This window comes from Nannospalax galili, unplaced genomic scaffold (genome assembly GCF_000622305.1).
Source record: "Nannospalax galili isolate Female #2095 unplaced genomic scaffold, S.galili_v1.0 scaffold668, whole genome shotgun sequence".
Taxonomy (NCBI): Eukaryota; Metazoa; Chordata; class Mammalia; order Rodentia; family Spalacidae; genus Nannospalax; species Nannospalax galili.
The window spans coordinates 1,059,431-1,080,507 of record NW_008358090.1 but is presented as its reverse complement, the minus strand read 5'-3'; the positions used below and the strand labels follow the sequence as shown (position 1 = coordinate 1,080,507).

At 50.9% G+C, this 21,077-nt stretch overlaps 2 protein-coding genes across 2 annotated transcripts; one reads left to right on the top strand and one right to left on the bottom strand.

Annotated features, from left to right (window-relative positions):
• The first annotated feature begins 98 nt into the window (after positions 1 to 98).
• Positions 99 to 10,917, top strand: Ccdc154 (coiled-coil domain containing 154). The gene is given in 17 exon segments (XM_029557775.1): positions 99 to 1,142; positions 1,237 to 1,324; positions 1,327 to 1,428; positions 1,628 to 1,674; positions 1,936 to 2,031; positions 2,402 to 2,510; positions 5,532 to 5,633; positions 5,718 to 5,846; positions 5,920 to 6,048; positions 6,309 to 6,446; positions 6,544 to 6,681; positions 9,304 to 9,422; positions 9,539 to 9,619; positions 9,893 to 10,010; positions 10,150 to 10,236; positions 10,497 to 10,684; positions 10,770 to 10,917. Coding segments are annotated over 17 exon segments (2,055 nt in total). The 5' UTR covers positions 99 to 882; the 3' UTR covers positions 10,894 to 10,917.
• Positions 10,918 to 11,819: 902 nt separating this feature from the next.
• On the bottom strand, positions 11,820 to 12,629 carry LOC115068123 (tau-tubulin kinase 1). Its single transcript, XM_029557742.1, has one exon. The coding sequence runs from the start codon at positions 12,627 to 12,629 to the stop codon at positions 11,820 to 11,822; it is 810 nt and encodes a 269-aa protein (XP_029413602.1).
• Positions 12,630 to 21,077: the final 8,448 nt, after the last annotated feature.

Genomic DNA, 21,077 nt, shown 5'->3' with positions numbered 1-21,077 from the left:
CTGAAGTCCCAGTAGCCCCATCCATGACTGGCACCCTCTTCTGCCATCCTACCCTCTAGGTGTCTGCTCCCAGGTGCCCTTAACCTCCTGCTCCTGGTGTGCAACTCAAGGGCCAATGATGGCTCCTGGGCATCCTCCCTAACCACTATTGCCACAGGCTAGCAGCCCCACAGCCAGAAGGCCTTTTTTGCAAGAGTGATACTTCACTGTCCCCTGAAAGCTTGTAGAAGCCAACAGCAGTTAGGGGGCCACAAGACAAGACCGATGAGGGCTCAAGTTCCACTGACAGTTGGCCATGAAGTCACAAGGTTCTGGTAAGAAAAGGAAGGTTCCAGAATAACCTGGATGTAACTACCTGCCTTGGGATTCATTGAGGTGGCAAAAGTGTAAGTGCAAAAGCCCACTGCCTTATACTCAACTGCTCCCTGAGGCCCACCACTTTCCCTCCCAACCCTAGTCTTCTCCCTGAAGTCCATAGCCTCCCCTCCCAATCCTCACCTTCTCTCTGTGGCCCAAAGCCTTCACTTCTATCCCTAAACTGATTCCCAAGCACTGCAGCACCTTGTGGTCTGGATTCTTGGCCTCTCTCAGCCAGCCACTCAGCCACCCTGGCCTGATGTCCAAGTCTGGGCAGCCCACAAGGGCATGATCCCAGATCCAGAGCTGTAAGTGGCACTGCTGGTGAAGCCATGTCAGGTAAGCTCTGGTGACATGCAGAATAACCCTGCTTCTGGATCTCACAGGGTCTGCTAGTGGAAGCAATGCCCTGCTGCCCAGCACTGTGTCCTCAGGGCCTAGACACCTCTTACCTAACCTCTCGCTGGACCAGACTGTATGGCTCATCAAGAGTCACTGAGCTCTGGGTGATGTTGAGCAAGAGTTATGGGAGCAAGTTTTCCTGAGCATGAGCTCCCAAGGTGCCTCCTTCCAGATCTGGCAGACAGCCCCTCACTAGGACTTTTGCCTTCACAGTCAAGCACTATGACACTCGAGGACCTGGAGATTCTCCTAACAGACGACCTACCTAATCCTGAGCCCTTGAGTCTGGAGACCTCAGAGAGGTATGAGGACCGTGGCCTGGCATCCATGTCCTCAGTCCCTGAGCATGACACCCCTAAGCACTGGAAACAGCTGGAGCAGTGGTAAGCATCCCAAAATTGGGGTGGGGACATTGGGGTAACCTCCAGGAGGGAAGGCATAGCTTAGCTTGACTTGGCCCATTCTGACCCTGACCAGGGTAGCTGAACTGTAAGCTGAGGTGGTTCACCTTAGGGGACACAAGGAGTGCTGTGAGCATGGCACACTGGGCCTGTTACATGAGCTGTGCTGCAGATGCGTGCCTGAGTGCAGTTACAGGTCTCAGAGCTGTAGCAGCTTCAGCAGGAAGTGCAACAGGCAGCTTGGAGTCCTGAGAAGAAGGCATTAGAGGTGAGGCATTGGGCAGAGCAACAAACACAAGTCAGCCACCCCTTTCCTGGTCCTTGGGACAGCTTCCTGGATCCTGATCCTATGGATCCCAGAAACCCCAAGCCATATAAGCTCCTATATGTCCACTTGGATCCCTGCTGGAGGGACTTGGTAAGTAGCACACTCCACCTGCCCATCCTTCCCTTCCTCCTCCTTGTAGTTCCCTGGGCCCCAAGGCCAGAACCAGATGCAAGCCCTGGACAACAGGTACCCTCACCCACACCCATGGGCATAGGCTTCTGTGGGGGGACTGAAGCCAAAGCTTCTGGGCAGCTATGGGTGTCTTTTTCCCCAATTAACCTTCTTGCTCAGGTAAACAATACCCATAATGGTCAAACTCAGATTGGGGTCTGCTCACAGCAGACTGTACAGGTAATGGGAGGCTGGTTATAGAGTCCCATGACCAGACCTGCAGCAACAAATGCTGCCCAGCTGCCCTGGGCCTGGCAAGGCAACTCCTTATGCCAGGCTGGTGGAGGTCCGAGAGGCCTTGACACAGATCAGGAGGACACAAGCCCTACAAGACTCAGAGCGGAAAAGTTGCGAACAGGAAATGAACCTCAGGTGGGCTACCTCTCTGGGCTGGCTCCAAACCTGATTTGTAGGCTCACTTGGTCTCACACCTGACAGAGGCTGGAGTCCCACCTGCCTTGTGCCCCTATTGCCACCAGTGGGCCATCCTCTGCCCTTGGTGCTGAGCTGCTCGCTGCTGTGGGGGGCCTGACCCTCTGTAGAATCTTATGAGGACTCCACTTGTCTGTTCTCACTCCTGAGTGCCTTGCCCTCACTGGGGACTCCAAGGTCTGTTTCCTTTTCGACGGGTTACTTGAATGGGTTATGTACCCTTACCTGAGAAGGATCCAGTGTCCTATGTCCTACCAGCCTCCCTGTGGCTCCCTAGATAAATTGGTATGACTGCACCTACCACGTATAGGCTGGCCAAGTTGACTGGCTTGCTGAGGCAACAGGAGCAGGGCTGGGAGGCAGCCTGTAACACCCTGCAGAGGAGCCAAGAAGACACCAGCCAGAAGGTGGACCACGAGGTGACCAAGATGCAGGTGCCCCTTGGGAAGTGGGGCCTAGCCTAAGCAGGGGCCACAATAGGGCCTGGGTAGGAGACTTCTGGCCCCAGCCTATGGTCTTGCCATCAATAGTTGTCTCTTCCCTTTGGCTGTTTGGTTTTGTCCACATGATGGTATAAGGGCAGGCTCACCATTCCCACTGGTCTGATGTGATGGCCTGTCATCCCTCATCCCAGATGACTCTGACTCTGACATTCACTGACATTAACTGCAATCTTAATTGAAAACTCCCTGCTGTTGCACAATCATGTTTCAAATGCCTTATTGTTGCAGGTTTGGGGAACAGAAGGCACAGGGGTGGGTGCCAGGTGCAGGTGCCTCTTTCTGCCTCTCTTGTTTCATCTAGCACCAGTGAAGAAAAGGAACATCTGGTCCTAAAGCCCCTTCTTCAGCCACTTTCCCTCAGAAGTTCCCTTTATGTAGGAGTCACAAATTATCAGGGTGTCCCTCCCTTAGGAGGGGCCTTTACTGCAGCATGGCACTTGGGAATGGGTGTCATGTCTGCCACCTAACTCCACAGCTCTGCAGTCAGAGACCAGGGACTACAGTGGCCATACTGTGTCCAGGCTCCTGGAAGAGTAGGGCAGGCAGGATAGACTGGGTACTTCCAGCTGCTCCCACATAACTCCACTGTTTAGAGTTGGTGGTATCCCCTTCATGGCCATTGGGAAGTTAACACATTAGCTGCATTGAGAGGACGGTGTCTTTGAGCTAAGGATTTCTGCCAGGCTGGGCATAGAAGACACTTTTCCTCCTGGGGATGCCTGCGTTTTACCTGAGTGCAGCCCCTTTGAGGGCTATCCGGGGCTGGTGTCAAACATTACTGAACTTCACTGCCCCCCCCCCGTTTTTTTGAGACAGGGTCTCCCTGTAGCCCCAGCTGGCCTGGATTCACTGTGGAGACCAGGCTGGCCTTGAACTCACAGAGATCCACCTGCCTCTGTCTCCTGAGTGCTAGGATTAAAGGCGTGCTCCACCATGCCCAGCTTCACTGCCTAGTTTTATAAATAAAGTTTTATTGGAACAGAGCCATGAACATTTGTTTAATATATTGACAATAGCTATTTTGGGACTAGAGTTGAGAGGTTTCCAGAGAGACCCTGTGAGCTTAAATTATTTGCTGTCTGGCTCTACAGAAAAAGTGACTGAGGGCCGGGGATGTGGCTCATTTGATAGAGTGCTTGCCTAGCATTCATGAAGTCCTAGGTTTGATTCCCAGCTCCCATAAAACTGAGCATGGTAGTACATATAATCCTAACTCTTAGGAGCTAGAGACAGGGATTTGAAGTTCAAGATCATTCTCTACTACATAAAGAATTTGAGGTCAGCCTTTGAGTCAAGTATTTGAGTCAAGCTAAGCTATACATGACCCTGTTTAAAAAAAAAAAAAAGTGGCTGACCCTCATTGGATCCCCTTCTGCAGTGGCCTGCAGTGGCTCTTCCCCAGGAGCCATCTGTGCCCAGACTGGCCTGATCAGGGCCTGAGCGCTAGGGCTGATGGCAGGAGAGCCCTGTGGCCAAGTAGAATGTGATAGGCAAATGGATGCTGTTGGGTAGAGGGTGTTTTTATGACTTTTCTTTGGCAGGGTGAGGGAAGACAGTCTCACTTTATAACACAGGATGACTTCAAACTCACAGCAACCCTTGCACCTCTGCCTTCTGAGTGCTATAATTATAGGCACGTGCTACTCAATTTAACTTTGTCAAATCCTGACATTCCTAGGAAGATATAAAAGAAACATTTATTCACCCCAAATAGGGAAGGCCAAAGAAAGATTCCGTCAAGTCCAGGTTGGTAGACAAATGAGTTTATTGGGATAATTTACAGGCGTATAGGTAACTCACTGGCAGGTGTACCACCGAAAAGGAACCCCAGCCATCAATATTTTTTTGTAAATTTTTAATTGAATTTTTGTGTGTTTCATACTGAAGATCTGAATCATCTTTATATCCCATCTTTATACCCCCTTCCCCATTGGCACCCTTCCACAGCCCCCCTACTCCACTGGATTTCACACATTCTGTCATTTGTGTTAAGGCCTAACGTGTGAAGTTACTGTCCCCAGACGTCCCTCAGAACAAGTTCATTCATTGAGGTCTAGTCAGCCTATCTAGAATCCCTCCCTTTAAGAAGATCAGTTCTTCCTCACCCAGCAGTAATCAGCTGCCAGTAATTCTTTGACTAAAAAATTAAATAAAATATCTTACTTATTTTTATTTTATGTGTATGAGTGTATTGCCTGCATGTAGGTAGGTGTACCCATGTCGTGCAGTGCCCAAGGAGGTTGAAAAGGGTGTCGGATTCCCCAGAACTAGAGCTACAGATGGTTGTTAGCTGCCATGTGGGTGCTGGAAATTGAACTCGGGTCCTCTGCAAGAGCAGCCAGTACTCTTAATTGCTGAGCCATCTCTCCAGTCCCAATAAGTAAAATATTTTAAAAATGGCTGGGCATGGTGGTGCACACCTGCAGAGGCAAGTGGATCTCTGTAAGTTCAAGGCCAGCCTGGTCTATATAGTGAGTTCCAGGTCAGCTGGGGCTACAGGGAGACCCCGTCTCAAAAAGACCAAAAAAAAAAAAAAAGACAAAAAACAAAATCTAAAAAAAAAAAATGGGGTGTTCCCACATGTGGGGTTGTACTGAGGGTATCCTCACACCTACTTCACTTACTGAGGCTCCAGCTCAGCATAGAATCCAGTGGCCATTGCATCACCCTTCTCTGGATACATCTGGGAGTCTGGATGGGCACTGAGTGGTCTAGATGTGCCCATGACCTTGACCTTCAGGATCCTTCTTGGCCTGTGAGCTGGTCTTTTAAGGGGACAGTGAGCCCTGTTCACCCTGCCTTCTTTCCTGCTCAAAGTGTGCTGGCTATGCAGGGATTGGGCACATTAGGGGGAATGTAACCGGGGCTAAGAAAATACACTAAGCGAGGTAGGCTGCCTAGCAGGCAGGCTATAAATGACCATGTGGCCCCTCACAGGCACAGTTAACCAAACTCGGTGAGGAGATGAGCCTTCGCTTCTTAAAGAGGGAATACAAGCTGTGCAGTTTTCTACAGAAGAGCTTCCTGGCTTTAGAGCAGGTGAGGGCCTTGGTTGGGGCTCAGTACCCTCATGGCTTGCCCAGGCAGGGAACAGACTCATAGTAGCCAGGAGTGTCCCCACAGAGAATGAAGACCTCAGAAAGCACATGGCTGAGGGCAGAAAGCAGCCTTCGAGAGGAGCTGGAAGGCCGCTGGCAGAAGCTGCAGGAGCTGACAGAGGAGCGTTTGCTGGCCCTATGGGATCAGCGTGAGGTGGGCCTGGGTAGCCAGGTGGGATGGGAGATGGAGTGGACACCAGGACTCAGGGCTGCCTGTGCCACAGCAGGAAGAGGAAGGCCACCTGCTGGAGGAGTGCCGGGGTCTGGACAAGGCTGTGGTTCATCTGACCAAGTTTGTGCGGCAGAACCGGGTGTCAATGAACCGTGTCCTACTAGCTGAGCAGAAGGCTCGGTGGGTGTCCTGTCATGCCAATGGGCTACCCAGTCCCTCAGCTGGGGAATGCCCTGCCTCTGTCTCACCAGCCCCAAGCACTAGACCAATTAGATATGTCATGACGGAGTAACCTCTGCGGGAACTTTCATCCCTCCCTGACCCTATCCCTCAGTGAGAAACACAGCCCCTTTTTGCTAGCATCTGTCCTCTGGTCCATGAGATCTCCTAGAAAGTTCTAGAGCTGGCAACCAGACCCCTTCTCTGGCTAGTGCTTAGGGATAGTTTTGGCCCCAACATGCCAAGGTCAGCTTGGAGGAGACCCAGGCTGGGGAGCTGGCCTCCTACATCCATGAGAATCTGGAGGCTGTGCAGCTAGCTGGCAAGCTGGCCCAGCAGGAGACACAGGGTGTATTGGCAATGGTAAGGGGTCAGGTAGGTTAGGTATCATGAGATATTCCCATGCACACAGACGTGGGTCGCCAACTGAGATCTCCCTGACTCATGTTGTCCCTTGCAGCTCCAAGAGAAGAGCCAGGTTCTAGAGGGGTCAGTGGCAGGGCTTGACCAGCAGCTGAAGGACCTGAGTGACCACTGTCTAGCTCTGAGCTGGAGGCTGGACTTGCAGGACCAGACACTAGGTCTGAATCTGTCCCAGGTGAGCTGGACAGTCTCAGAAGGAACGACACTAGAGAAGAACAGGGCCAAGGGCAGAGGCCTGGCCCTCTGAGCCAGGCAGAGTGGCTTCTGTAGTACCCTCAGCCCCTGGTCCTTTTTTCTTCATCTTTTAACATATACAATTCAGTAGGTTTTGTTCATTTTTTTATGTTTTATGTGTTTGGGTTTTTAAGTATTTTTATTTATTTTTATTTTGTGTTGTGTTTTACCTGCCATACCTGCCATTCTGTAAGTGGACCACATGTGTGCAATGCCCACAAGAAGACAGAAGAGGGTATCAGATCACCTGGAATTGGAGTTACAGATGGTTGTAAACTGCCATGTGGGTGCTGGGAACTGAACCTGGGTCCTCTGCAAAGCAGCCAGTGCTTCTAACCACCAAGTCATCTCTCTACCCCGTTGTTATTTTTTTAAAGAGTTATTTTATTTTTAAAATATTTTTCTTTTCTTTTTTTTTTTTTTTTTTTGGTCTTTTTGAAACAGGGTCTCCTTGTAGCTCTAGCTGTCCTGGCACTCACTATGTAGAACAGGCTGGCCTTGAACTCACAGGGATCTGCCTGCCTCTGCCTCCCCAGTGCTGGGATTAAAGGTGTGTACCACCACGCCCGGCTTATTATTTTCTTATGTGTATGAATATATTGCTTGCATGTATGTAAGTGCAGAGACTGTGTTGGAAGAGAGTGTTCGAACTCCTGGAACTGGAGTTACAGATGATTGTTAGCTGCCATGTTGGTGCTGGGAACCAGACCCAGGTCCTCTGCAAAAGCAGACAGTGTTCTTAACTGCTGAGCCATCTCTCCATCCCCAAAGATTTATTTTATTATTTATTTGTATGTGTGTATGGGGGGTGGGCAGTGCTCACAGACACCAGAAGAGGGCATCAGATCCTCTAGAGCTGGAGTTACAGGTGATTGTGAGCTACCAGATATGGATGCTGGGAATTGAATTTAGGTCCTTTGAAAGAACAGCAAGTGCTCCTAATCACTGAGCCATCTCTCCAACTCAGGATTTTTATTTTACTTTTTATGTGTATGGGTGTGCCAGTGCCTGCAGAAGCCAGAAGAGGGCGTCAGATCCCCTGGAGCTGGAATTACAGGTGGTTGTGACCACTTGATATGGGTGCTGGGAACCAAACTCCAGTGCTCTTAACCACTGAGCCACTTTAGCTCCTTATTTGTTTTTGTTTTGTGTATGTCGGGAGGTTGTTTTGTTTTGTTTTTGCTTTTAATATTTTTTTTTATTTTTAAATTTTTATTTATTCTTTTTATTTTATGTGTATGTGTGTATTGCCTGCATGTAGGTAAGTGCACCCGTGTCGTGCAATGCCCGCAGAGGTCAGAAGAGTCTGTCGGATCCCCTGGGACTGTAGTTACGGACAGTTGTTAGTCGCCATGTGGGAGCTGGGATTCAAACCCGGGTCTTCTGCAAGAACAACCAGTGTTCTTAACCAAGTCATTTCTCCAGCCCCCTATTTTTTATTTTATGTGTATGAGTGTATTGCATTAATGTGTATAAGTGTACCCATGTCATGCAGTACCCACAGAGATCAGAAGAGGGTGTCGGACCTCCTAGAATGGAGTTATGGACAGTTGTTAGCTGCCATGTGGGTGCTGGGAATTGAACCCAGGTCCTCTGAAGGAGCAGCCAGTGCTCTTAATCATTGAGCCATCTCTCCAGTCCCATTTTGTTTTGTTTTTAGAGGATCTTTCTGTGTAGCCTTGGTTGACCCTATACTCAGAATCCTGTCTCAGCTTTCTGAGTAGAGGGATCATCTGTGATCAGTTCAGTGGCTTTATTACATTCATGGAGAAACCATCACCCAAGTCAATTTTAGAATTTGCTTGTCACCCCCAATTGGAAACCCCAGAATCTTTTGAAGTCTTACCTCTCCTCCATCTGGGTCTAATTTGTGTATTGTTGATATGCTTTGTATCAGCATATGGCCTTTTGTCTCAGGGTTCTCTTCTGAGCTGCCTTCCTGGGTCATTTAGAATGACCCAGGAAGGTGAACCATGCCTCCTCCCCTTACAGCTGGGTAATGGCCCCTCATGTAGGCAGTCCGTATTTTGCTTGCTCACTCCTCTGTGGATGGACACAAGGGGCTGTTTCTCTTTTGTAGTTGCTGTGAACAGTGCACCTTTGTGTGACCACCCTCTAGTCTAGTGACTAGATCCTCCAACTTCAACCCTGCAGCCTCTCTGTTCGTGTGTGACCAGAACAGTTCCCAACAGTTCCTCTGACCCAACATCTGTGCCCATCCTGCAGTGTGGCCAGTTTGTTCTCTGTCTCTATCACTACCAGTTATCAGTGGACAGTAGAGGTGGCCACCTCCTTGGGGGTATGGCTCTGTTCAGCCAGGTAGTCTTGCCTGGGAAAACCTCCAGGGCTGCCTTAGCTTTGTTGGTATGTCTGTCCCTGTGATGGATGCCTAACCAGGCTGCCCTGAGCCAAGTACAGGCCTACACAAAAATGTGCATAGAGTCAGAGGAGGTGAATATGGGGGTATTCCTCACCTTAACTCTGGGGCCTTCCTGTAATCTGACTCCAATCAGCACTATTTACCCATCTGTCTACCATCCCTCACCTGGTGTTGAAATTCTAGGCACAGGCTGAATGGAAAGGTATGGAGAGGGAGTCCCTGAAGGACCTGGCCCAGTGGCTGAAGGAGGTTGTAGCTCACCTGCAGGAGGTGCAAGAGAAAATGAACAGCCTCCCCGGCAGGTAGGTAAAACCAAGGTGCAGACAGCCACAAGGATCCAGACCTAGGCTGGGCCTGAGTTGGCCTGGGGCTCCAAGCTAACTGTGCTGAGTCACCTTGGCTCCTACCTACCCCACAGATAGAAAGTGTCTCAGATAAATAAATGTGTTCTCCAAAAGAGTGATATGGACCTGAAGATCTCCGCCAAGGGCAAGGCCAGGTGAGGGCTTTCAGCTTCTTAGCCTCTGGAAGGAACAGGAACTCTGTTGACTCTTCCTGATCTCCTTTGGTCCCCATGGTACTCTTCCAAGCCCTGCCCCCCATACCTGTGACTGCCTTGTTCTCAGCTAGCCCCTCTCTGTGCTCACCTCCCCTTTGGTGTAGCCTGCATGTACCCTCAAGCTTAACCCTCAGAAGTGACAGTCCTAAGCTCTAGCCTGAGCCTCCTCCTTTGGGCTCCGTGACCCTCTAGAGCCAACCTTGGTGCCCACAGGGAATCTGAGGTTGAGTCAGTGTGGCAGGAGCTGCCTATCCTGATGCTGTCTGTGCACCTGCTGAAGGAGGAAAACCCTGGATGGAAGATTGCTGAGATCCAAGGCTAGCTGGTCACGGTATTCTTCAAGCCCTGGGACACTACCTGTGCCTGGCCACTTGCCCAAGCTCTAGGCACTCAATGATTCTGGGGTGGTGCCTTTAGGGTCATTGGAACAACAGCCATCCATGTCTGTCCATGATTGGAGCTGTGTTTAGTTTCAGAAGCAAATGATAAAGTTGGAGAACAGTCTCCAGACCAATAAGACCATCCAGAACCTGAAGTTTAATACTGAGACCAAGCTGGTAAGTGGAAATCCTGGGAGAGCCACTGACCCATTGCCCTCTGCCCACCCCAAATTCCTCTGCTCCTGTCTCCAGGGCCCCCAGGCAGGCCACTGGTCGGCTGATGCTGAGCAGTGTTTCCTGGAGATGAAAGCCTCCTGCTGGGCTTCCTCATAGGAGATAAGCCTCCCCCATTAGCTATGGTCCAGCTCTTACTTCCTGCAGCCTTGTCCCTCATAGATCCTCCATAGGTCCTATTAATGCCACATCCGCATACACAGCGCACAAAGGAGATTGCAACCCTGCGTGAGAGCATGCTGCACCTGTGGAGTGAGGAAGGCCCCTGGCTGCTGACACTGGGCAGCAAGAGGGTTTTCATGTCCCTGGTGAGGCAGCAGTTCTTCATTAAGGACATGGCCCTGGGCGAGCTGATCCCTATAAACTGCTGGGGCATGTATCAGGCTGTGAGGTGGGTAGCTGGGAGCCTGGGTCTCTTCAGGGTAGCAGGCTGGCCATAAAGAGATGTGTTGGGCATGAACTATGTCTCTGCACAGGTGGCTTCAGTGGAAGGCAGTCCTTATGAACCTAGTGGCCCAGCGGAGACCAGGAGCAGTCTTGGAGATGTCCCATTGGAAGCTTAAACCCCAATTCAAGTCTCCGACCCTGCCCCAGAAATAAATGTGCAAGTCCTGTACTTGTTGGAGTCGGAGTCGCCTATTACCTAATGGAATGATCTCTGAGCAGTTCATGGGACTGACAGGGAATGTCAAGTAGTGGGAGGGAACAAAACCAGAAGTTTATTGACCCTGAAGGACCTTTCCTGCCCTGCCCACCCTGGCACCATGCTATCACTTTCCTTGGAGCTCTGCACAGAGGCACCAGGCCACACCTGCCAGGGACACACAGAAGCTATAGCCTAAGGCCTGACCCATCTCCAGTCATCCTCATCCCTGCCCAGCTGCTCACTAACACTTTAGTACCAGCAAGGAAGTCACTTCTGGGCATGAATCTGGTGTGTAAACAGCCATGTTTCTTTGTATGATCAGACAATTCTCCTCTTCCAGCATCTTCAGAAAACCTAGACTCAACTTATAGTCCCTGGTCCTGCCCCCTAGTCCAGCTGAGATGGGTTCAACACAGAGAGAGGCAGTCGAGAGAGCTGGCCTGGCATAGGCACTATCCCAGCTGTCCCTTACCACTGACTTGAATCTTATGGCTAGCCTAGTAGAATGGGCCTCTCCAGAGTGAATGAGTATGCAAGTGACCCATGGCTCTTGCCCAAGTCTCATCTACTTCCTGTGGGCAGAGCTCTGAGGGCCCCTGTATACAGTGGGGTCCTCTGAGTGTGGGTACTCAGGTGTGGTTGGGTCTGGATGCCTCACTGCTCTACCCCCGTCTGCTGGTGGCAGTAGCTCTGGACTCAGGACAAGACCAGAGTCTCCTACTAGACCTGGAAAGGCCTCTGCTCTCCTGAGGGAAGAGCCAGCATCATGACTGCCTGACTAGACCCACAAAGGAAGGGGCCTGAGCTACAAAAAGGAGAGACTGGGCACCCTAGGAAGGGCCACTCTGCTGCCCCAGCACACTCCTGACCCATCTACTCACTAGGCTTCAGCTAGTTGTGTCCCCTCGGGGGCCTGGGTACCCCCACCCTGCAGCTCAGGGCCCACTTCAGTTGACCAGCTGGCCAGCAAGTCACTAAAATCTGGTGTGCCAGAGTGAAGCAGGCCTAGTGGGCTGGGTGTTGGCTCCTTCCAGAAGGATGGAGGCAGTTTTCTCTGGTTCATGGGGGTAATGTGGCTGTACTTCCTCTCCAGCCTCAGTCTGCGGCCAGCACTAGGCCCAGAAAACTGCCGCAGCCCATAATCAAAGAGCTCAGCCAGGGGGCCCAATGGTGGTACCCTATCTCTCCCAGGGCCCAGCCTGTGTGCCTGCCCATCATGCCTCCCAGGTGAGTGTACCCCAGGCTCTGCAGCCTCCTCATCCTCTGGGAGCCCACCACGGGCCAGGCATACCAGGTCAGCATAGTACAGCTCCCGGGCAGAGCAGTTGGTTGGGCGTCTGTCAGCATAGACATCACAGGCATCTGGGTCCTGCCCTGTGTCCTTACGGCCAAAATACCGTTGGATGTCGCCACTGATGAGTTCTGAGAAGCGCAGCAGTTGCAGTGGGGTCTCAGGGCTGCTGGGACCCTGGGGGGCCACTCCCAAGGCCTGGGGATCTGGGCTATAACCTTGGAGTCCCTTGCCTTGTAGCTCCGGGTCTCTCTCCTCCTCCTCTTCCTCTTCCTCCTCTTCTTCCTCCTCTTCCTCTTCAGAATTTTCTGGAGGCTCCAGGTCTTGGGGCAGGAAGGGCTGGTGGGATGGCAGGGGCAGCCTGAAGTCACAGACAGATCGTATGACACCAGCAGCCATCTCCTTGAGGTCCACAAACTTCTGGGATCTCTGGGGCAGCAGATGCCACCTGGAAGGGAGGTAGATGGGCAGTTTAGCAAGTTAGGACTGCTGTACCCACTGGACACAACCAAAATGTATGGTCCTGAGAAGGTTGCCTCAGATCCTCTCTCCCTAGAGCCCTGGCCTTCCTGTGTTCAGGGAGGGTGCAGCCCAGCAGGAGAGATATACAGTTAGGGTTATCATGGGCATAGGAGAACAGGGGGAAACTGGATAGTGGCACTAGAATCACTACAACTGTGGTCACTTAGGCCATGGAGAGGAGCACGGAAGGCTAAAGTCCTGGGGCTCAGCACTACCTAGAGAAGCAGGGGAGAGCACGGGCAAGGAATCTGTCCTATGCCATCATGGATTGCTGTGGTGGCAGGACCAGCAACTACCTTGACAGCCTAGAACCTAGGCAACTGCTGTGGGAAGTTTGAGGGCTGAAGGTCAAAGAGTCCTGCCTAATCACAGACCCAGGATTTTGTTTAGGGGGCTTTTTTGTTTAAGAAAAGATCTCAAGCTGGGAATGGTGGCGCACAACTTTAATCCTAGCACTTGGGAGGCAGAAGCAGGCAGATCTTTGTGAGTTCGAGACCAGCCTGGTCTACATAACAAGTTCCAGGACAGCTGGGGCTACAGGGAGACGCTGTCTCAAAAAGACAAAAAAAAAAAAAGAAGAAGAAGAAAAGATCTCAGCGGTTAATTAAGAACACTGGTTGTTCTTGCAGAAGACCCGGGTTTGAATTTGAGCACCCACATGGTAGCTAACAACTGTCCATAACTTCAGTTCCAGGGGATCTGACAGCCTCTTCTGTCCTCCGCGGGCATTGCACGTAACAGGTGCACTTATTATCTACATGCAGGCAATATACTCATACACATAAAAATAATAAATAGCCGGGCATGGTGGCGCACGCCTGTAGTCCCAGCACTTGGGAGGCAGAGGCAGGTGGATCTCTGTGAGTTCAAGGCCAGCCTGGTCTACATAGTGAGTTCCAGGACAGCTGGGGCTACAGGGAGACCCTGCTTCAAAAAAAAAAAAAATAATAATAATAATAAAAATTTTTTAAAAAGATCTCATTGTTTAGTCCTCCTGCCTTAGCCACCTGAGTAGAGGAATGACATTGGACTGCCACACCCAACTAGCCCCAAGTAGATTTTGTTTGTATTTTTTGTGTGTGTGTCTTTTTGAGACAGGGTCTCCCTGTAGCCCCAGCTGTCCTGGATTCACTATGGAGACCAGGCTGGCCTCGAACTCACAGAGATCCACCTGCCTCTGTCTCCCGAGTGCTGGGATTAAAGGCCTGCGCCACTGTGCCCGGCTATATTTTTGGTTTTTAAAAAATATTTTATTATTTTTATTTTATGTGTATGTGTGTATTGCCTGCATGTAGATAAGTGCACCCATGTCGTGCAGTGCCTGTGGAGGACAGAAGAGGCTGTCAGATCCCCTGGAACTGGAGTTATGGACAGTTGTTAGCTGCCATGTGGATGCTGGGATTCGAACCCAGGTCTTCTGCAAGAACAGCCAGTGTTCTTAACTGCTGAGCCATCTCTCTAGCCCCTGTATTTTTGTTTCGAGACAGTCTCCCTGTAACCCCAGCTGGCCTGGAACTCACTATGTAGCCTAGGCTGGCTTTAATCTCACAGATCTACCTGTGACTGGCTCCCAAATGTTAGGATTAAAAGAGTGGGCTCCCATCCCCAGCTAGCCCCAGGTTTTGATTTGACACATGACTACAATATGAGAAGACACCTGGGTTCCCCCCCACTCCATTATCTCCTGCTAAGGATGGAAGAGATTGAAGTAGTGGAACATCAGGAAGGCCTACAACCACTGAACCTGCGGTTTCAAGTGAGGAATGGGGGTTGGGGAAGGCAGCTAAGGGAGCATTGTAGCACTCCTGGCCAGTGGCCCTGTAGAGCTGGATCTGAATCTTGGAATCACTAGGCCCCTTCACTACATGGAGGCAGGGGTGTGCCCCAGCAAGACAGAGAAAGAAAGGGGAGCAGAGACCTGATGGAGTGGGTCAGAAGACAATCTCTCTCTGAGGGGCCTGGGAATGAGTAGCCCCTTGACCAGATTCCCTCCCCTTAGGGTCAGGCTGTCCTAGGACCTTCCTTGCTTTCCTGAGACCCTGAGGTAGGGAAGCAGAGGTGAGTGGGGAGGGGCCTCCTGCATCTCCCCCACCTTGCTGGGGCTGGCTATTCTGTCCACATCTTGCTTACAGTGGTGGGTCCCCCTGTTGCAAGAGGTTTCCAGTGGTCCTGACACTGGCCTCTGAGGATGCCTACTGGTGGAGAGCTCAGTGCAGGCACCTTCTCAGTGGGAGGGAGTCCGTCTGCCCCCCCCCGCAAGTACTGTGACCACCCTGGAAGACTCCCACCCATTCAGCTAGGCTCCTTACCTGATGGGCTGCAACACTCACTCAACAGGCCCACTTCCACCTGGGCACAAGCATTTATAGCTGGACTCCATAGTCGCCTAAGGCTGGCAAATATTTGGCGACGGCATTGTCATTGCAGACTGGGCAAACAGAGGGCGTTTACTTTAGCGCCCAGCAACCACAGCCCCGCGGGGGGAGCGCCTGCAGACTGCCTCACCTGCATGCAGCCTGCCGGGGGACGGTGGAGTGTTTGCCTCAGGCCCAGCTGGCCCACACCCTGGATCCGAGAACCCTTATCTGTGCTGCCGAATGGGGCCCTGTCCAAGCCTTGTCAAATAGGCGGAAAATTAAATTTCATGCTATTTTGAGTTCTGGAGTATGCCTCTCCAAGGGACATCCTGCCTGTAGTGCAGGCTGTAAACCACTGCTTCCCAGCAGCAGGACCCTAAGCAAGGGGGAGGAACTGAGGCTGTGTGACCACCCATAGGCCTGGGGTGGGAGCTAATGCTTGCAGCTGTGGAGCCTCTTCCAAGCTCCTCCAGTCACTGTGGCTTTTGTGAAGCTGAGATCAACTATGACCGCGTCAACCAGCACAATAAGGACTGTGAAGATGATCCCTATGGGATGGCTACTACCTGCCTAGAGTTCCAACTGTGTTTGTAGTCAACCTGATTGAACCTGCTGTCCTGGAGATCCTTGGGGGTACCAAATTAAGAAAGCACCTCTCTTTCCTGGTCCCAAGCCTTTTGTCTGCACCCACACCTGAGGGGAGTTGGGGGACTCCAATGCCTGCCTGTCCTCTTGAATCTTGAAGTTCCCTGCCTTTCTAGTGCTAAATTAGCTTCCGGTGGCTGCCTTAATCACTGATGACAAACTGGATGTCTTTAGAACAAAAGGAATTTATTCTCTGTCTCTCTGAAGGCCAGAGCCCAAACTGAGTCAGCAGGGCTGGTTCCTTCTGGAAAGTCAAGGAGATCCTGGGGCTGCCAGCCACCCTTGGTGTTTCTTGTCTTGCTGCTGCATCACTCCTGTCAATGCTGTCATCTTCACACAACCTATTCTCTTATTTTCTTCCTTTCTTCCTCTTCCTTCCTTCCTTCCTTCCTTCCTTCCTTCCTTCCTCTTTCTTTCTTTTCTTTTCTTTTCTTTTCTTTTCTTTCCTTTTTTGTCTTTTTGAGACAGGGTCTCCCTGTAGCCCCAGCTTGAAACTCACTATGCAGACCAGGCTGGCCTTGAACTCACAGAGATCCGCCTGCCTCTGCCTCCTGAGTGCTGGGATTAAAGGTATGCACCACCATGCCCTGCATACTTCATCTTTTTTTAATATTTTATTTTATGTGTATGAATGTATTGCCTTCATGCATGTAAGTTCACCCCTGTCGTGCAAAGCCCAAGGAAGTCAAAAGAAGGCAATGGATCCCCTAGAACTGGAGTTACAGATGGTTGTTAGCCACCATCTGGGTGCTGGGAACCTGGGTCCTCTGCAAGAGCAGCCAGTGCTCTTAACCACTGAGCCATCTCTCCAGTCCCTCATCTTTTTTCAAAGATTTAGTTATTTATTATGGGTTTGTATGTGTGCCTACACGAGTTGACCATGCAGATATATACCAAGTTAAGTGCATGTGCCCATGAAGTTTAGAAGGCATAGGATCCCTTGGCACTGGAGCTACAGGCGATTGTGAACACCTAATGTGGGTGTTAGGAACTGAACCCAGATCCTCTGCAAGGGCAGTAAGCGTTTTTAACAGCTGACTCATCTCTCCAACCCCTGGCAAGACTTCTTATAAGGATGGCCATCATTGGATTTAAGGCCACCCAAATCCAGTATATCCTCAGTTTAACTAGTCACATCTGCAAAAACTCTTTCCAAAAAATGTTGCTGTCTGAGGTTCAGGGTAATCATGTATTTCTGGGGACATTTCCACTTGTCCCAAGTACCCTCCAGAAGGGATATGGCCCCCAGAATACTCTGCTGCCTTGGAGTATCTCTGAGTGACTTCAAGTGTCATCAGCTATGGGTCCTGCTGTTGCTGCTGGGTCTATTCCAAGGACAGGAGAGTGGCCCCTCCCAGTTCGACTTTGCCATCTCAGGCCCCACAGTACTTGCTGATTGTCTCTAACTCTAGGTCTTCACCTGCCCAGGAGGCTAAGAGGGATGTGAGTACCATTTACCCTCCCTGGGTTCTTTGTTTCTTGCTCCAGATACCACCTTCCCTTTAGGCAGGCACAGTACCTTGTTTTCAGGTCAGTGAAACCCTTTGGGATCCTAATCTCCAGGCTGTTTGTCCCCTGACTTGCCAGTACACTGGCCTTCAGTTTTTTCTTGCCTCCTGGGTCCATTCCGGATGGCTGCTGTCATTTTGTGGCTCCTGGAGGATAGTAGCTGTGGTGGAATCAATATGGAAGACACTTTATGCCTGTGCATTGAAGGAAGGACCCTCAACAAGAGGAAGCATATTGAAATGAAAAATTAAACTCCAAGGATGAGAAACTCTAGAGGCCAGGCTGAACTGGGGTGTACCTCCATTGGTAGAGTGCTTGCCTAGCATGCACAAAGCCCCAGGTTAGATCCCCATACCACGAAACCAGGTATAGTGGTTTACACCTATAATTCTAGCACTAAGGTAGAAGCAGGAACATTAGAAGTTCAAGGTCATCATCATCTAGATAAAGGCCACCCTGGGCTATATGAGACCCTGTGACAAAACAACCTGAAGGCAAGGCTAACACCCTGGCATGGGTCTGGAAAGCTTCCCGTGTCTCTGAATCAAGTTGTATGCCTGGGCCTGGGTCCTAGAAAGGGACAGCAAGGGGCAGGTCACTTGTAGGCCTGACAAGGACATTGCAGGATTTGGGGAAGGTGATGGCACTGCCACTGCCAGCTCTGACCCCTGCTTCCTCTTTCCAGGTAGGAAGCCCAGGCCACATTCCCAATGAGTCTCAGGGGAGACTCCTGCCATGGAATGAAGTGTGCCTGGCCAATCCCAAGTGTTTAGTCTGCTCTGGATTTTGTCTACTTTTAACCCTGGAGTCTGACATCAGGCTTGACCACCTGTCAGCCCTGGCTGTGGGTAGCCCTGCCTTAGCCTCAGCCTCAGTCAGCTTCCTTCTGGCCCACTGAAACCCAAACCAGCAGGAGAAAAACTGCAGGGTTCTAGGGAATGGGAGTGGATATCACTGCTGCTTGCAGGTGAAGCCATGGTGCCCTCTGCTACTGGATGTGAAAAAGATGAGCCATCCCATGTTTTGGGCCATGAGGTCAAAACAGGTGGATGGCAACACTGGCCCTTGGGCCTGGGGTCTGCTGGCTGCACTCCTGGATCTTTCTGAATGGGCAGGGGAGAAGTAGCCAGAGGCCTAGGGAGTTAGATGGAACACCCAGAAAACAGGTGGGTTGTGGTCAGTGTCTACCCTGACCAGCACTGGAGACAGGAGAAGACATGTACTGACTGCAGGTATAGACTTCAGCCTGCTCATTTGGTTCAGCTTTCAGCTTTCTGGACCTCAGCTGAGCACTGCAGGGCAAGGAAATGAGACACAGCCCTGCCCTAGAGAAGGCCCCACCTGTGTGACCAGAGGAAGGGCTTCAGAGTAGTTGGTTGTGTGAGGCATTGAATGTAGATGAATGAGCTGAGGCAGGCTGAGGGTACCAGTGGAAGGGAAAGTCTGAAAAGACTCAGGCACTGCTGAGGAACTGCAAACCCCTGGTTATCGAGGTAGACTGAGGTCATCACAGAGTCAGTGTCAGACAGAGACAGGGTGTCAGAGACAGAAAGGAACTAGAAGATGCCCTGTTGATAGCTTTGAAGATGAAGGAAAGGGCCACAAGCAAGGGATGCTGGAGCTTCCAGAAGCTGGGAAACACAAGGAGTCCAGTTTTCCTTGAAGTCTCTGGAGTGTGACCTGCTGACACCTCAATTTCAGGCTAGTAAAATTCTCTTGGACTCTGACCCCTTCTTGGGTGTGCCATTTAAGCCACACAGCTGTCATCCTCAGTTTTAGCACAACAGGAAAGCCATCCTGGGAGACTTGGCCCCAGGTGGCGCTTAGGGACTTAGGTGGTTGTGAAATGTACATAGTCTCCCCAGCATGGAGAGTAATCTCCCATGTAATCTCTCCCATGAAGAGTAATCTCCCATAATCTCATGTTCAGGAAAGGTCAAGAACAGGAGAGCCAGCCAGGCATAGTGGTGCACGCCTTTAATCCCAGCACTCGAGAAACAGAGGCAGAAGGATCTCAGTGAGTTAAAGGCCAGCCTGGTCTATATAGTGAGCTCCAGGTCAGCTGGGGCTACAGGGAAACCCTATCTTTAAAAGACCAAAAAAATGAGAGGCTTGTCCTTATCCCAGAGTAATTCTAATGCTCTTTACTGCCTGACAAGAGACCAAGGAGAAAACCACAGGCTAGGATGGAAGATGCTAGAATGGGGAAGAAAGTGAAACAGATAGGGGTCTGGGAAGAGGAGACTGAACCGGGCCCATGGGGCTGGCATGGGAATGGAGGCCATGAGGCAGGAAACCAGAGAGGGTGCTAATGTGTAAGTCCAAGCAAGAGATGAAGAAATCTCAGAGGTGGGCTGAGAGTACTAAGGAGGAACGACCTTGATACCTAGCTAGGTCAGGGAGGAAGGTCATCCCTTTCGTCGCCCTTGCTGAGGTGTGAATCATCTTCAGACTAGGCCAGGTATCCTGCAAGTTGAAGCTGAACTGCTTTTGTTTCTTGTGGGACTTGGTTGGGGGACTCTGTGCCAGTGGAGAGACACACTTTCCCATAATGGTTGTCGCATATGTCTAGCTGGCATCGAGACCCAGGTCAAGTTCTCTGCCACTTTGGGACCCTGGAGAGGGCTGGGACCCGAGCATATGTCTCAGCATCTGCTCTCAAGTGAGCTGAGCTCTCTCCCTACTGTCCCCTTCTAGCCCCCTCCTATTGCCAGGCCTCAGGCCCAGGAAGACTGACTTGGCCCTTCCCCAGGTGCAGCCCTGCCTGTCGATCGATCTTCCTAGGAAAATCAATAGCTCCAATATGTCAGCTTTCAAGTGGAGCTACAATAAATTACCCTGCCATTAAGCACATGAGGGCTACTGCCTCCTCCTCCCCATTAGTGAGACATTAGGCCTCCTGTGAAATTTCTCTGTGTGCTTTGCAATAATGTGGACTGAGGTGTTGGTTTATGTCCCAGGGTGGGGAGCAGAGAGCAGGTGTCTCCACATAAGGTCGGATGGCACATCACACCTTGTAGCTTCTACAGTGGAGCTTTTTTCCCTCCAGCATTCTGACCATGCTCCTGTAGTAGAACCTGCCAGGGAGAGAGGTTCCTCCAAAAGAGTGTGTTAGGGAGGGTGGCTGTACCAGGAGCAGGTGGCTGAGGAATAGGGTCCAAGGACACAGGACTTTGCCCTAGACCAGATGCTGTCAGGCGTAGGATGATATGAAGGTGGTATCTCTATTGTTCTCTGGGTACCTGTGACTGAGAACCACAAACTGGATGACTTAAAACAACAGAGATTCATTCCTCATGGTCTAGAGGCCAAGAGTCCCAAGTGAAGGTCAACAGGGTTCCCTCCCAAAGCTGGGAGATTATTCCTGGTCTCTCAAAGCCTCCTACAATTTGGGGGTGCTTGACTGCTGCTGCCTGTTGTCCCATGACTTTCTCACACTGTTCTGTGTCCTTGCCTCTTCTTCTGAAAAGACAACCTGCCATTGGCATTATAGCTCACTCTGACCCAGTATGATGTCAGTGTATCCCACTAGGTCTGTAAAGACCCTATGTCCCCAAGATACTGATCTTGTTTTCTGGGGTAGGAACACTACTTCCCTTAATACAGCAATGTGAGCCTCCATACCAATCTCAGGGGAGATGGATGATGACTCCCCTGAGTTACAGCTGGCTAAGCTGAGGCTCAAGGGAACAAATTGCCCCTCACCCTGTGGCTCATTCATTTTGTGTATATGTGTGTACAGGTGCATCTGCAAGTATGTGCAGGAATGTGTGGAGGCCAGAGGTGGTCCTGCCATTCACCTTGTTTTTTTTTT